The following is a 16,249-nucleotide window of genomic DNA, read 5'->3' as shown; positions in this document are numbered from 1 at the left end:
AGGTCATGCTGGCTATATAGATGAAGTGCTCTGTAATCTAAAACTTAAGGATTGGGCTAGGTGATTTATAATGCTCTATTTAATCAGGTGGGAGAAAATTCTAAACATTAAGATTCCTAAAAATAAATTTACGCTTCTCAGAATGTGGAATTAAAAAAAGAAAAGTTATTTTTAAATGAATTTTAAAGGAACTCATTTCAGAGGGAATTTTAGTATGAATGTATAAAATTACATCTAAAATAAAAGAAGTTCAAGTAATTACTTATCCTAAGATGTTCTCCTATGAAACAACTGAAAATATTTCATGCTTACTCAGAACAGACATTATATGGCATCTTTTTAAATGTTTCCTTATTAATTTTGCTTCTGTCTAAAACCAAACAATCAACTAGGTATCCAACAACCATAATCAGATCACAATTTATACCTAGGTCCTATCCTTTTAATTCCAAGGCTTCTCCAAAGGCTGTGTGATGCAACTACTGTAGATGTCTAGCTCATCACTGCCTCTAAATGAGTTCCAGATACAGTCGATAGGAGGATAAAAGCCTGGAAAGAAACTGCCATGATCTAGTCTTCAGAAGCAAATCCTCAAGGTGGCCAGTGAGTCCTTAAGGATCCACTACCCCAAAGAAGAAAACACAGTAACAGCCACATGTGACAAGCAGAAGACAGTAAGGGGGGTGGCTTCTTAAAATGTCATTCTAGTTAATATATGAAATAATGTATACAATAGCTACTATTTTTTAAAGGTTTTTTTTTAATCCTAAAAAATAAATTCTAGGTAAATTTCAGGAAACTATTCTCAACAAACAAGTCACTATCCTCATAGAGGTTACATTAAAATTATATGGTAACTTAACCAAATAGTGATTACTTACCAGAATGCTTTTGTTCCTTCTGCAATGAAAAATAGTAAGCATCTCTTCCACCCCAGCATACTGCCAGTCCAACCACCAAGATGCCATCACAACCTTTAACAGGAATTCCATCATCTCCAATAGGGCTTTCCTGAGAGGAACTAACTATGTAAAACCAAAGTGAAATAGTTAAAAATCTCTGAAAATGAAACCACTAAATTGAGTACTAAAAAAAATGATATAATAAAAAATTATTTGATAAGCAAATTTTTCAGATCCCTACAATATGCATCATGTGGATAGTCATTTTTAGGTGTAAGATCTTCCTAGGCTTCCCATCATTTAAGATAACTGTCACTATGAAAAATCTACCAAAGATTTCTTAAAAGAGATCTGTAATAATGACTAAAATAGTTTAAAATTAACTTTTTAAAGTTTTCCAAAAGCTGCATTTTGAATTTCTATAACTCAGAAATAAAGACCACTTGCATACTACAAAAATTTTGTAGCAAATTTAGCAATTCTTAACACTTAGAAACTCCAGAAAAATCAAGAGTCTTACTTCTTAGTGAAGAATTAGGTATGATTTTGTATTTGAGTCAATATTTTTCCTAAAATAATACACCTTTCAATTGCACAGACATAGGTCAAAAACTAATCCATCTTATTTACAATTATATCCCCAATACCTGGAAAATAACTGTCACATATTTGTTAAATTTAAGTGAATGTTTTTATCCCTCTAACCTCTAGCACAGAAAATGTACTCAATTTTATGTTTGTTGAATGAAAAATGGAAAGAGCTAGTCAACAATGAAAGTGCATAAAACTTGTCATTAACACATATGCTTCCTGAATTGAAGATCAAACAAATACTCAGAACTTTATGAACAAACTCATTCATAAATATAGAGATTTAAGAAATTTGATCATATCTTTGATTTCCACAACAGATTGTCAAGCTGACTACAGCTATCCCCCATTATACTGAATCATTACTTCCATGAAATAAGACAGGAATACATGGCATTATTTAACCAAAAGTTTCAATTCTCTGAAAACCTGAAAGAGTTCTGAGGCTTTCATGACTATCAGTAGAGGTACAAGTTCTACTTGAGAAGAGTAGAAGTGGGGAGTACCAGTGGGGAGAGGAGGGGGGAGGGGAAAGATATCAGTAGGGGATTAAGAGGTACAACCTACTATGTATAAATCAGCTACAAGAATATATTGTACAGCAAAGGGAAATACAGCCATTATTTTACAATAACATTACATGGAGTATAATCTATAAAAATAGTGAATCACTATGTTGTATACCTGAAACTAATTTAATATTGTAAATCAGCTATACTTTAATTAAATTCAAACCATGTCACACCATTAAGGTACCATAACAAGTCTGATCCATTTTCAAAATATACATCTTAAATTTTACAAAATTATATTCTAATTAATATACATTAATATATGCATATGATTATATATATAGATATAGATACACAGATGTATATATATATATGATTTCTTTCTTAGAGAAATACTGTGTTTAATGGTAAGCTTGGCACACTCTAACACCAGGCATGACCAGGAGCTAAAGCAGCAGGGATGTACAGGAAACCTCCAGAGACTCACAAAGTAGAGGATGAGGAAGATAACCAAACAGAAGGGCCCTATGGCCTCAGACAAGGCAGAGCCCAGAATGGCATAGAAGAGGTATTGTTTGTATGTATGTATGCCTGGCACCCAAGCATCAATCTGTCAAACACTGTTCTAATGCTGGCCTCTGAACCAGCCATACCAACTGTGGTGTCCCCACCAGCAATAAGCTTGGCTGCTGGGTCAGTGTCCTGGGAGACAACACTGGTATGGAACTCCTGTGGGGAGCTGTTATAGAAAGGCTGTTTAGATGGGATTTCTGGCCTGCTTGGAAGGAGGCAGACACAGGCCTGATTAGACCCCAGGCACAACAATGGATCAGAGCCAGAGGAACAAACAGTGTCCTAGTGGTGTGCACGTTTTCAGTCTACCAGCTTGAGCTCTTGGCCTCACTGCTCAGCTCTCCTGCCCATGTGTCCAGAGGTCCCCCATCTCTTATACCAGAGGGTAACTATTTTTAATCTAGTTGTGCTGAACAATAAGGCTGTTCCACATATAAAACCACATAGGAGAAACTTATTAAACTTTTTTTTGCGGTACGCTGGCCTCTCACTGTTGTGGCCTCTCCAGTTGCGGAGCACAGGCTCCGGACGCGCAGGCTCAGCGGCCATGGCTCACGGACCCAGCCGCTAAGCGGCATGTGGGATCTTCCCGGACCGGGGCACGAACCCGTGTCCCCTGCATTGGCAGGCGGACTCTCAACCACTGCGCCACCAGGGAAGCCTGAAACTTATTAAACTTTGAACACACTTATTACATTTAATATCCAATACTGAAAAGTCTCAGTCCCATCTCAGTCCACTATTTTACATAAAAATGTAAAAGATTAAAAAAAAAAATCTTACCTTGCTTAAACCTACCACCAATAGTAGCACTTTTAGAAGATGTCAAATTACTGATCTTTTCACAAGCCAATGAGATGGAAAATCGAGTTTTGTTTTGCCACTCCTTCATGAATGTTTGAAAGAGAGTTTGGTCACTCGCTACGTCAATTATGGCCAAACTTTCTGAACTGCATGAGGCTAGAGTTAACTGCAATCCATCCTGTGATAACTGCGGTGAAAAACTTGTGTCTCCAATAGGACTGTCATCTTTGAAACCATTTCTAGTCTCTGGATTTAAATCGCAGTTTTTATTATCTGAAGGTGAGCCAAATGAATAACTTTCACCAAGTTGTAAACCACCACTAATTTTCTTAAGTTTTACAGAAGATGTTCCAAGAAAACCTGGAAATGACAACTTAGAAGCAGATGGTATAGGAGGAATGAGTCCATTATCATCAACTATACAGTTTTCTTTACAAGGCAAGAGGGAGGAGGTTTCACCATGAATGACATTGTTCTCTAGTGCGTCAATATTGCCTTTTACCACAATATTAGGGGATAATGGAATTCCTTGCACTTTATTTGTCTCCAAATTTGAAATCACTTCCTGTTTGTCATTTACCTCTGTGTTTTTTCCTTTCAAACTGAGCAAGTCTGTAATGGTTAATTTTAGCTTTTCATTTTCTAGAGGACTGGACACATTATCTAAAATCCTTTGCAGTCCTGGACTTAAATCAAATGATGCCCCTGACCATATGAATGAATTATCTTGCCTTGTCCCAGTAAATTTGGATTTTTGAGACCTTTTATCTTTATCTCCTCCAATTACTTCTCTTTGGGAATAATCATTACCCACAATCACTGGATCACTCAGTTCTAATACTCTAAGAGATCCTGCAGTATTATGTTTCTCTTGGACAGGAAATACGTCTACATTATCCAAAGCTTCAACCATCTGAGCAGAATCCATTTCTGAAAATACAGTAGACTCATCACTGAAACAAGACAATGGCTGCTGATTATCTTGATTCTCATTCACATCTGATTTTTTAATTGGGCCCTCTGGTTGTAGACACAGAGAATCAGCAAAATGGACTGAAGTTATTTCAGAAGGAAGGCGTTCTTTTGTTTGTACATCAGGTGGTTGTTCTTCTACCAGGTACTCTTCACTGAAACTGTCAAACAGTAAACTACCACTCAAATTCAAACTTGTTTCAGGAACTGGCAGACATTCTACTTCTATATCAGTACGAGTTCTCATTTTAGGAACCAGAGGTATAACTGGTTTCATAGCTTCTTGTGTTTGATAACCTTGAAGAAAACTATTTAATTGGGAGTCAGTAACAGAAAGTTCATTGCCTTTAAAACATGGGTCATTTTCCCCTATTAATATTGGAGAATAAAAAATTGGGCTTTCTGGAGTCAGGTTATCAACCCCATGTGAATCAGTGCTTTGTTTCATAGCATCTACAGTCTTAAGTTTCAAATGACTTGTCATTCCTGGTGAATGTTGTTCACCTGGAAAAGTAAAGTGAATCTCTTTCTGAAAGGAGCTCACTGAGCTCTGTTTGTCTAGGCTCTTCTGCATCATTCCTGTTGCCAGGCTGGTATCCTTTGCTCCTTCTTGCTTGGCATTTTCAGTTGCTATCTGTTGAATTATTTTCTCTGACTGAGTATCCAGGTAGAAACTATCTTCAAAATCACAGAGATCTAAACCTAAGTCAGAAACATGATTATTTTTAGTTCTGTCTGCTGCATAAGCATCTGTTTTTACTTGTACTCTAAGAGTATTCAGAATATTCTCACGCTGGCCTCCTGATTTACCAAATACTCCACTTAGTAGATGTACTCCACTGGATATCTCAGTGCTGCTTATGTTATCTCCTGATACCTGAAGATTACTTGATTTATTTTCCTCAGCATTAAACTTTGAACTTTCACATTTCATAACAACATTTGAGTCCCTATTCATATAACTGCTGTCTTTCTCATAGGGCATTTGTCTTGCTATTGGTTTTTTCAGTTTGGTGTAAGTATTTGTCTGTTTATCAAACTGCTTTTCCAGGCACTGGTTAAGTGGATGGGTGTCATGGTGTTTCACATTAACATGCTGGTTTTTTGAATCATTTTGTATCAGCACTTCATTTGTTTTTTCTGATTCAACAGCTAATCCTCTTCCATTTTCACTAACCACACTGGTGGCTTGATGAGTCACATTTTTATTCTGGGATCCTGTGATAAAATATTCCACAAGAATATCATTAGATACTTTATTGTTCCTTGAACAACTTTGTTCTGTTTGTGATGGGAATGATACTTTGCTATATCTTCCCTCAGCACAGAAAGATATGTTTTTAGCAAATGGCTCTGGACTTCTAAATTCCATATTCTTCTCATCTGAAGTAAATGACTCTTCACAATGAATAGGATTAGACAGAGTCTGTTCTTGTAAATTGATTCTACACATCCTAGTGTCTTTCACAGGGCTACTGTCTCTAGATCGTTTTAGATGCTTACTATGTTTCCAAGATTGAGAGGTTGTACTCATCTCTTCTGAACTGAAATTCAAAGCTTCTTTTTTTGTTTTCTCAGATGAGAGAGTCTGAACAACTTTCGTAGTGCTTGCTTTCCCCTCGTTCAGAGAGGTCCCTAGCTTTTCTTTATTTATACTCAAAGAAGCCCGTCTTTTTGCTCTGGAAATGGAATGCAACTGACATTCTTGATGCCCATCCTGAAATTTATAATAAAAGGAATCTGTATGCTCTCTACTTTTATCTAAATCTTGCACCGTATTTGGTAAATGAGTAACAGAAGAATCATTAAATATTGTGTTACTTTTTTTCTTTGATGCTAATCTTTTATAAGAACTCTTAGTTTGGGGTATAAATTTGTGTTCTTTTACTTCTGATTCACTGCAGGTCAATGAGTGTGTATCAGAATTTAAAAGGGAATATGGACTCCACTGCACTCCCATTTCAACTAAGTCCTGCTGCAGAATCATTCTGGCTTCTTCTACTATAAGAGTTGCCGCTTCCCTTTCAGTTAAATCTTTTCTGCCAGTCACCCAAATAGTTCGCATATTCCGACGCTCTTCAACTGCTTCCTCTTCCTCATCCACTGCCTTTCGGGTACTATACAAGAGGTAGGAAAAGAAATAAATTAATGCATTGATTCATTCATTAATACAAGTATTTATTAAGCATCAATCTGAGCTTTTCTAGGAACTGAAGAAATAGCACTGAACAAGAGGGAAATGTATCTACTCTCATAGCGCTTACATTATAGTTGGGGAAATCAGAAAGTAAACAAATGTTAAAATGCATTCTGTGTCAACTGGTGATAGATAAGAGCTGTGTAAAAAATTGAAGCACAATTGTGACCACCTAGAGGGGTGGGAAAGGGAGGATGGGAGGGAGATGCAAGAGGGAGGAGATATAGGGATATATGTATATGTATAGCTGATTCACTTTGTTATAAAGCAGAAACTAACACACCATTGTAAAGCAATTATACTCCAATAAAGATGTTAAAAAAATGAAGCACCAGAAAGGGATAGGTGGTTCTGCAGTTTTTAAATAGCATCATTAGGGAAGGCCTCACTAAGACAGAGTCTTTAAATGGAAACCTGGAGTTTATTGACAGAATTTGAAAGACAGTTCAGAGTAACTACAAGAGATTCAAAATGAAGAGAGAAAGTTCAGAATTGAGAGACCCAGAGAAGGAGAACCCCATATTTTTCATACAAATTCTGCCCAAATATCTGGCTGACCTCAAAACTATGCAAGTGTGGAGAGACTCCAAGCAGCTAGGTGAAAGTCTAAACAACTGAACAGAGATTTGAGCTATTGCCTACAACAGGAAAAGTTTGAGCTTAGCCAAGCTGACTGACAAAATATCAGTGCTCTTCATAGTAAAATAATAGATTCTACACCCTAAAAGGTCAAACATACGTAACTGAAGTACCATGAAGAGAAGATAAACAGGATGAGGCATAAAAATTATGGAAGCTGGGAAACTTTTGTTTACAACCAAGATAAAATAACAGGGACCAATTTAGCCTCTCACCCAAAACAACTAAAAACTGAGGCTAGGTCATAAAAGACATTGCAGTCTCCATTTTGCTCTCTTTTGGGTCACTCACTCTGGGGGAAGCCAACCATCATGGCAAAAGGATCTCAAGCAGCTCTATGGAGAAGTTCACGTAGAGAAATGAACACCAACCTGCCAGCATGTGTGTGAGGCATCTTTAAAGCAGATCTAAGTCAGCCCTTCAGATGACTACAGTTCTGGCCAACAACTTAACTACAACCTCCTGAGGAGCTCAAACCAGAACTACGAGGAAAGGTACTCCCACATTCATGACTTGCAAAAACTTTGAGTAAATATATATTTACTAGTTGCTTTTAAGACACTAAGTTCTTAAGTAATTTCTTCCATAGCAAGAGTTAACTAAAATGCCTAGTAAAACTATTGAACTTCAAAGATATAGAAAATATATCTCGGGACTTCCTTGGTGGTGCAGTGGTTAAGAATCTGCCTGTCAATGCAGGGAACACGGGTTCGAGCCCTGGTCTGGGAAGATCCCACATGCCGTGGAGCAACTAAGCCTGTGCACCACAACTACTGAGCCTGTGCTCTAGAGCCCGCGAGCCACAACTACTGAGCCCATGTGCCACAACTACTGAAGCCCACGCACCCTAGAGCCTGTGCTCCGCAACAAGAGAAGCCACTGCAATGAGAAGCCTGTGCACCCCAATGAAGAGTAGCCCCTGCTCACCACAACTAGAGAAAGCCCACACACAGCAACGAAGACCCAATGCAGCCAAAAATAAATAAATAAACAAATAAATGTTAAAAGGAAAGAAAAGAAAAGAACTCTCAAGGCCTACATATTTGGAAGGGCAAAAGAATCACACTCCCGTAAGAATTCTCGAAAACAGCATACAAAGCAAAGAAACAACATTTTCAAAAAACTCAATAAAAGAAAGTATAGACCAAGGATTTCTATCCAGCCAAGGTGTGCTTCAAATATTAAGGTTATGGAAAATCTGTCTGAAACACACAAGAACTTGAAGAATTCTATATTATATAAGCCCTCCTCAAGGAACCTAAAGCTACTAGAGGATAAGTTTCATCCACTCAAGAGAGGAAGGGATACTTCAGAAATAAGAACGATGGTAAGAATCTGAATAACTAAAAATGTAGATTATATTAGTCTTCCAACCCTACCCCCCCACAAGGGTGGAGGCAAAGGTGGAAAATTAATGTATGCAAGTTTTATATTGAGATAAAGTAGAAAGAATGCACTTTGAAAAAGGGAGAGGGAAAAAGAAAGTTAAAGTAAGCTCAATGTCAGTGACTGTTGTTCCGGCAATAGGTAGGAATTACAGGGTACAATTAAAATCTTGACAAACCATATAATAAAAAGTACAAAAGCACCCATTAAAACACAAATATACACCTTTCTAAATTTAAAAATAAAATACCAAAGAATACCCTTGGGTGGAGAAAGAAACAGCAAATATCACATAATACACATAATTATAAAATAATTTGAGAGAATTGAAACCAAACATGTTATTCATATTGATAAATGTGAATGGGATTAAATCATCTATTAAAAAGATCTTCAATTTGTTTCAGAAAGCAAAACACAACTACAACTCAATGTGGTACAAAAAAGCATACCTAAAACAAAGTAATTCAAAAAGGCTAAAAATAAAGGAATGGGCAAAGGAATTCCCAGGCAAAGGGAAACAAGAAGAAAGCAGTGAGGGATATTCCAAGAAGGGTATAATTTAATGCTCAAAACCAAAAGCACAACAAAGATAACTATCAATCAGTCATATTTACTATGAACATTTACACTCTAAATAACAAGCAACCACATTTGTGAAGCAAACACTGTAAGAGATACAAGGAGACAAAGAGAGAAGTGTACTAACAATTAGTAGACTTTAATAAACCATTCTTATTAAAAGACAGATGAAGTACTGGCAGGGAGGAATAAATAGGAATGAATAAGACTTAATTAACATAATCAAAAAGGTAGATTTTGTGAAAATATCTCAAACATTTTACTTTTATAATAGAGAATACAACTATCTAGTTTGTATTGATCATATATTAGGAAACAAAGAAATTGCCAGTGAATTCCATAAAGTAGAAATGTTATAAACAACATGCTTATATTGCAATGCAATAAACTAAAAATTATTAACAACAAAAAAGAACTTCTACCCAGGCAAAAAAGGGAAAACATGCAAATTCCATAATTCCTAAAAAAAATAACGAAAGCCCTAAATATCAGAATCTATGGTACATTTAAAATAAGAGACCACAGGAAAATTCACAGTACTAAATTCATAGTATTAAAATAAAAACACACAGTATTTTATCAATAAAAATATGAATGTCAACCAATTAAACTCCTAGTTCAACAAAAAGAACTAGAAAAAGTATGACAAAGTAAAACAAAAGAAAGCAGTAGGTAGTAATAAAATTCAAAAAATAGGATTTAATGAGGTAGGTTTTTTTAATAGACCTAACTAGTAAAACAAAATACTTGATTTTTTAAAATTTACAAAATAGACTACTAGTTAATCTGATCAAAAAGAAAACAGAAAGCAGAAAATTACAAAATAATAAATCAAAAAAGAGGCATAGCCAATGAAATAGAAGAAATATTTAAAATTCCTAACAGACTAATTTATAGATCGCTATGAAAATATATTTGAAAATCCAGATGAAATAGATAATTTCGTTGGGAAAGAAAGGCTACCAAAATTGACCCCACTAGACATAGAAAGCTTAAAGAGATTAAGTTCTGAAAAAATAAAATAGAGAAGGTGATCAGAGAATTAACCCCATAAAAAGGCACCATCCAAGACTGTTTCATAGGGTAATCATATCAAACCTTTAACCAGTCCCAAAGTACTGAAAATAAGGGAAAATCTTCCTTTTTGTTTTTCATGAAGAAAGTCTGATATGAAAACTTGAGTAAAGACAGTGCAAAATACACATACAAAAACTGTAGACTAATATTATTTATGGATAACAATGCAAAAGTATACTATATTAAATATTAGCAGATAGAATCCAACATCATGTAAAAAAATAATATAACACAACCAAGTGAAATTTATTCTGGAACATAAAACTGATTCAATATAGGAAATCTATTAATATAACATGCTAAGAGATGTAAAGGGGGAGAAACCTATGACTATCCCCATAGATACTGAAAAAGCCTTTAACAAAATTTAAAACCCATTCCTGATAAAAAATATACGAGAAAATTGCAATTAATGGACATTTTCTTAAAATGATTACACACACACACACACATCCCATAGTCCTGAAGTCAGTATCTTACTAGAGTAGCAGAGGCATTTCCACTAGGATCACAAACAAAGCAAAAATGTCCACTATCTCTATTACTACTGTCTACTACCACTACCTATTAGAGCTATTAGCTAATTCAATTAGACCAAATAAATCAGTTAGATGCACAAGAATTGTTAGGGAAAAAGTAAAATAATTCTATTTGCAAATGATACGACAATATATCTGGAAAATCCTTGAGAATCAATGATAAAAGTAATTTAAACAAAAGTATTCAGAAAATAGCACGATAAAAAAATATAAAACTCAATAGCCTTTACATATTCAAATAATAACCATGTAGAAGACATAGAAGAGAGCCACTAATTAAAAACAGGATAATGATTAAACAGGAATAAATTTAACAAGAAATGTACAAAATTTGTATGAGGAAAACTAAAACTCCTGAAAACCTGTATGAGGAAAATATTTTAAAACTCCTGAAAAATCAACAAGACTAGATCCAATGCAAAGATATTACCTATCCTTGGGTAGGTTCACTCAACATTATAAAGATTTCAGTTCTATTAAATTTCAATCGAATTCTAATACAATATCAAAAAGCACTTTAAGTTTCATATGGGCAAACATGCAAGAATAGCCAAGAAAATACTGAAAAAACATAAGGTAGAATTTACTCTACCAGACATTAAAACACACTATAAAGCCCTTATAATTAGAAGCATGGTACTGGCTCATTAACTGACAGAAAGAATAGCAAATAGAATAGAAAGTCCAGAAATAGACTTAATTACATATGGATATTTAATATATGATGGTGGCATCTCAAATCACTGGGACAAAGATAAACTTTTTTATAAATGGGAACCATTGAGAAATAAAATTGGATCCAGACTTAACACCATACACAAAATTAAATTCTAAATGAATCAGGAATCCAAATGCAAACTTACAAATACTAGAAGAAAACGTGTGAATTCCTCTTTAACCTCAATATATGAAAAACCTTTCTAACTATGACAATTTAGAAGCAAAAAAAAAAAAGATTGCTAAAAAATAAATGAAAAGAAAAATAAAAATTTTGCATGGTGAAAACAATGCAATAAAGTCAAAAGACAATTGATAAGTTTTTGAGAAAAATGTATGAAATATACATGTGAAACAAATGGCTAAGAACCCTAATCAGTTTTAAAAAGAAAAGATTCTAAGACTCTTTAAAAAGGAGAGGGTAAAAACCAAAATCTAGTAGAAACATAAGGAAAAGACATAACCAGATAATTCACAAAGATATATTTCTTTAAATAATCCTGAAAATAAGAAAAAATATTCACCATCACGCACATTTAGAGAAATGCACATTAAAACCATACTGAGATACAACTTCTCATCTATCCAACTAGTAAAAATGAAAACCTTTTTGTCAAAGAGAAAAACCAGAGGCTCCAAATGGCATCACTTGTGCTAAAGCCCATGATACCAAGCCTAGATTTAATACATAACCTAAATACAATTTAAACCTTCATCAGAAGTGTAATCTTTTTTTTTTTTGAAATATAGTTGATGTACAATAAGAGCTGTATTTTTTTTTTTTTTTTTTTTTTTTGGTTTAAAGACAAGCTTGTAAGGATTGGCTACTCCAAAGTTCTAAGGAATATAGCTAACTCAAATGCTTTTCAAGATCAAGTTATCCAAGATAATCTTTAGGAAGTAAAAGCTAGTTTAAGTTTGTCGCTTTAATTAAAACAGACAAGTCTTAATAGTTGTCAGCATTAATTATATTTTTATTCTACCTAAGCTAACAAATTTGTCAGCAAGAAAAATAACTTGGTATGATGAAATTTTCATTAGTAACCTAAATATAATTGTTTAGAGCAAGTAAATTAAATAAATAAAAGTAGAATAAAAAGATTTTCTAGGTGAACTTTTGAAATAAGTTTTCCAAATCTTTAGCCTGAAACCCTAAAGTTTTGCTAAGCTTAGGTTAAGTAATGGAAATTTATTGAACATTTAGATCATTCCAAATAAGATAAAATAGGTGAAAGATTAATTACTGAACACAGCTTTATCTACTTTTGGCTTTCTATTGTTTAAAAACTAAAGATAAAATTTGGGATTATTAGTAAGCATGTTTGGTGCTGCCAACTATTGGCACTTGCCATCTACCTCTACAAGGATTAAATCATGAGCTGCTGCAGCTGCTGACCTTCAACACCCCCTGAAAGGAGTTCAGGGTGGAGATCAGGAATGAGGCACTTCATGCTCTGGGAAAAACTGGCAGAAAAGGTCTTCAGATAGATATTTTCAGGAGATTTTATGAGCCCAATTCTTACATTCCTCATATCTAGAAAAGCACTAAAATCATTAACAGTGACGCCTGCTCCTCATGACTAGCAGCAAGCCTCTGCCAAAATGTGTGCTTGGCTGCTCGTACCCCCCTTCACTAAAGTCATATAACACTGACCTTCCCCGCTACCTCTTTGGAGCGGCTTCTCAGAGCTACCTGAAATGCTGTCTCCTGGGCTATAGTTCTCATTTTGCCCCAAATAAAACTTAACTCACAACTCTCACATTGCGCTTTTTTTTTTTTCAGTCAACAGTGCCATGCTAAGAAAGTTTCTATGAGAAAGCACATGTTTCTAGAAGTTACAAAGATTACTTATAATTTTGCCAAGCTTCGGAATGCTAGTGTAAGAGTCCACAACTGTTTAGTTCCTAAATTTTAGCCAGAAATTAAGGTTTTCAAAAGATTAAAAATTCTAATATATGTAATTAAAGCTACAAGAAACAACAAAGGAAACATCTCCATATGCAAGAAAAGCACGATATGCTTTTGGCTAGAAAAGGCATGAGAGACTTCCCTGGCGGCACAGTGGTTAAGAATCTGCCTGCTAATGCAGGGGACACAGGTTCGAGCCCTGGTCCAGGAAGATCCCACATGCCACAGAGCAATTAAGCCCATGTGCCATAACTACTGAGCCTGTGCTCAAGAGTCCATGAGCCACAACTACTGAAGCCCGCAGCCCTAGAGCCCGTGCTCCGCAACAAGAGAAGCCACCGCAATGAGAAGCCTGCACACCGCAACTAGAGAAAGCCCGCGTGCAGCAACAAAGACCCAACGCAGCCAAAAAATAATTAATTAATTATTTTTTTAAAAAAACAACGAAAAGAAAAGGCATGAGGAATGAAGATGCATTTTGTTAAGGGAAATGAGAGTAATTTTGTCTGAACTAGAGCTTCTGGTTATAAAGGGTAAACTAAAGGCATACAAAAATCTTTTCTCTCTTCACTGAAGAGAGAAAAGATTTTACCTTGTGTAATCAAGCTGGCTAAAACTGACTTATTATAAGCATTTTAAAAATTAAGTTTTAATATCAATAGTGTACTTATATAAAACTAGAACTTAATTTTCCTTCATCTGCTAAATAGACAATCGAGTATTGTTTCATATGGACCTGTGATCCTATTTAGTCAAGTGTCCAAACCATTTGATATCTTTGACAAACTTCCCCAAATCAAATTCTGAATGATGTCTTTTGACCACAAACTAACTTTGAAATTTTTCAGAGGCCCCTGGAACATTTCAAAAGATGTTAGGCTTATTTGATATATTAAATAACATCGGAAGCATTACCAAACAAGAAGTAACATTAAGCCTTCTTTATGTTGTACTTGATTAGGTGTGTAAGTGTTCTAGAAATTGTGTGAAATTCCTAGAAACTTGATATATCCTGGTATAATCCTAACTTATAATTCTAGTCATTATCTTAAAATGGTGTATGACATCCTCTGGGACCCCAATCAGAAATGGGTAACAAGTAAACAATCCTTTTACTGCTATTCACTTACTTTCTAAAATTACTCATCAAAATTGAGGCTCACACTAAAAATATTGAACCTGAGTAACAGGGAAATGACCTAGCTGACTTTCATGTAAAGGCAACAGAATCTATATAAAGATTGTGGCAAGTGTTGATGAGATTCGTTCTACTTCTCCAAAAATGACCCGCTTACTGCCAGACCTGATGTCCTTATAACAGACGACAGTCTGCTCCTGAATCAGAGAAACTAAGATGGGTAAACAATGGCTGTAAATTAAACAAACAGCTGGAGCTGTGGGAAAACCAAGATGGCCTCATGGTTCTTCCTGGCTCCCTGACAAATCTCATTTTTCTGTTTTCCCATTCCTTCACCCACCACAGTATATGTAAGAACAACTATTTGTGTCCCTAAAGGCCTTAGGCTTCCTCCCTCTGGGCCCTTGAAAAACTGTATTCAAGCAGAAAAAGTATTAATTACATAGGACTACATGACCTGAGGAGGATACTCTAATGTTTCTGTTCTTCCAGATTTAAGGAGACCTTTTCTTAAGCTATCTATGACTTAACAACAATTTGGTAAAGTATACCTTTGTGAACAAAGATGAAACATTTTCTCCCCACCTGATCCCTCCAGAATTCAGGAACTCTCAGTGAATATTCTTACTCTCTTAACAATTTATTTGCTTGCATAAGTTCAATAACAATCTGTTCTCCTTATAACAGGATACAATTAGAAACACTGGCTATATTACCAAGGCTTTGACTGGAATGTCATATTTGAGAAAGGTGTGCACAGACTCAGATATGACCAGATAGCTTCAAAGAACTGCTTCAAAACAAAATCAACCAGGTACCTTGCTTACAAGGTTTCAGCAAAGCAGTCTTAAAAAAGGACTTATATGGTCAATCATTATTCTTGCTGTACTTATATAAATAATCAGGCCAAGTTTAATGCAAACAAATTAGTTTTACTATGATTATCTTTGGTTAAAAAAAATATAGGGGTAATTAAAGAGAGAAAAATTATCTTTGCACCTTTGTAGATAGTATTAGATTCTAGTCCTGTTAATTGTCTTTGAGGTTTTATTACATACCTGTAAACTGGACTGGATCCTGAATTCTTCTAGTGTCCTTAAATATCTGGCTACAACTCACCAAATTAATATTTCCAATTTTCTCCCACCCTTCTGATTTGACATCACTAAGAACAAAGGCAGCCTTTGAGCCCAGTCAGAAGGGAGCTTACCAAGTGCTCCTGACCACTGACACTGATGCAAATTATGGAAAGCATTGAGCCTTGGGTACATGTCTCACAGCTAAGGACGACCACCTGACATCTGGTCCTACACAACACTGGAGACCCCTGAATCAAAATGATGAGTAAGAAAAGTCACTGATATTGATGTCTACTGCTTTCACCCAAGACACCAGATTCAAGTCTTCTTGCTTTAGTTAAACATGAAACCCTTTCTCCTTTTCTTTCTTAATTTCACTCTGGCATTGGCCTGGAAAGATAACACCCTCATCTGTATCTCCCAGGCCATTACTAAGAAGGGATAAGCTTCAGTATTTAGGATAACTCTATTTTAGGATGGGAGATTCTCTTTCCACATGCACTAAAAACCTGACTGACTCCTGGCTTGAAAAGGTAAATGCAGCAGTCCCTGTGAATAAATCTTTTATCAGTATTCCTTAACAGGAATGGTTTGCATCCCGACAGGTCTTGTCTTTGTCTGTGGTGGTTATC

At 35.3% G+C, this 16,249-nt stretch overlaps 1 protein-coding gene and 1 pseudogene across 1 annotated transcript in view; both read right to left on the bottom strand.

The window, feature by feature from the left end:
* POLQ (DNA polymerase theta) overlaps positions 1-16,249 on the bottom strand; it is a 113,995-nt gene that overhangs the window by 42,830 nt on the left and 54,916 nt on the right. Inside the window, exons 16-17 of the mRNA XM_060149319.1 lie at positions 3,362-6,471; positions 882-1,025 (exon numbers count right to left, since the gene is read on the bottom strand). Of these exons, the coding sequence (XP_060005302.1) occupies positions 882-1,025; positions 3,362-6,471 (3,254 nt within the window). The remainder of the gene's footprint in view (positions 1-881; positions 1,026-3,361; positions 6,472-16,249) is intronic.
* LOC132520775 (ATP synthase F(0) complex subunit C1, mitochondrial-like) lies at positions 2,233-2,883 on the bottom strand (annotated as a pseudogene).

The sequence above is a fragment of the Lagenorhynchus albirostris genome, chromosome 5, assembly GCF_949774975.1.
Source record: "Lagenorhynchus albirostris chromosome 5, mLagAlb1.1, whole genome shotgun sequence".
In the NCBI taxonomy this organism is placed as follows: Eukaryota; Metazoa; Chordata; class Mammalia; order Artiodactyla; family Delphinidae; genus Lagenorhynchus; species Lagenorhynchus albirostris.
This window is presented reverse-complemented; position numbering and strand designations above follow the sequence as displayed.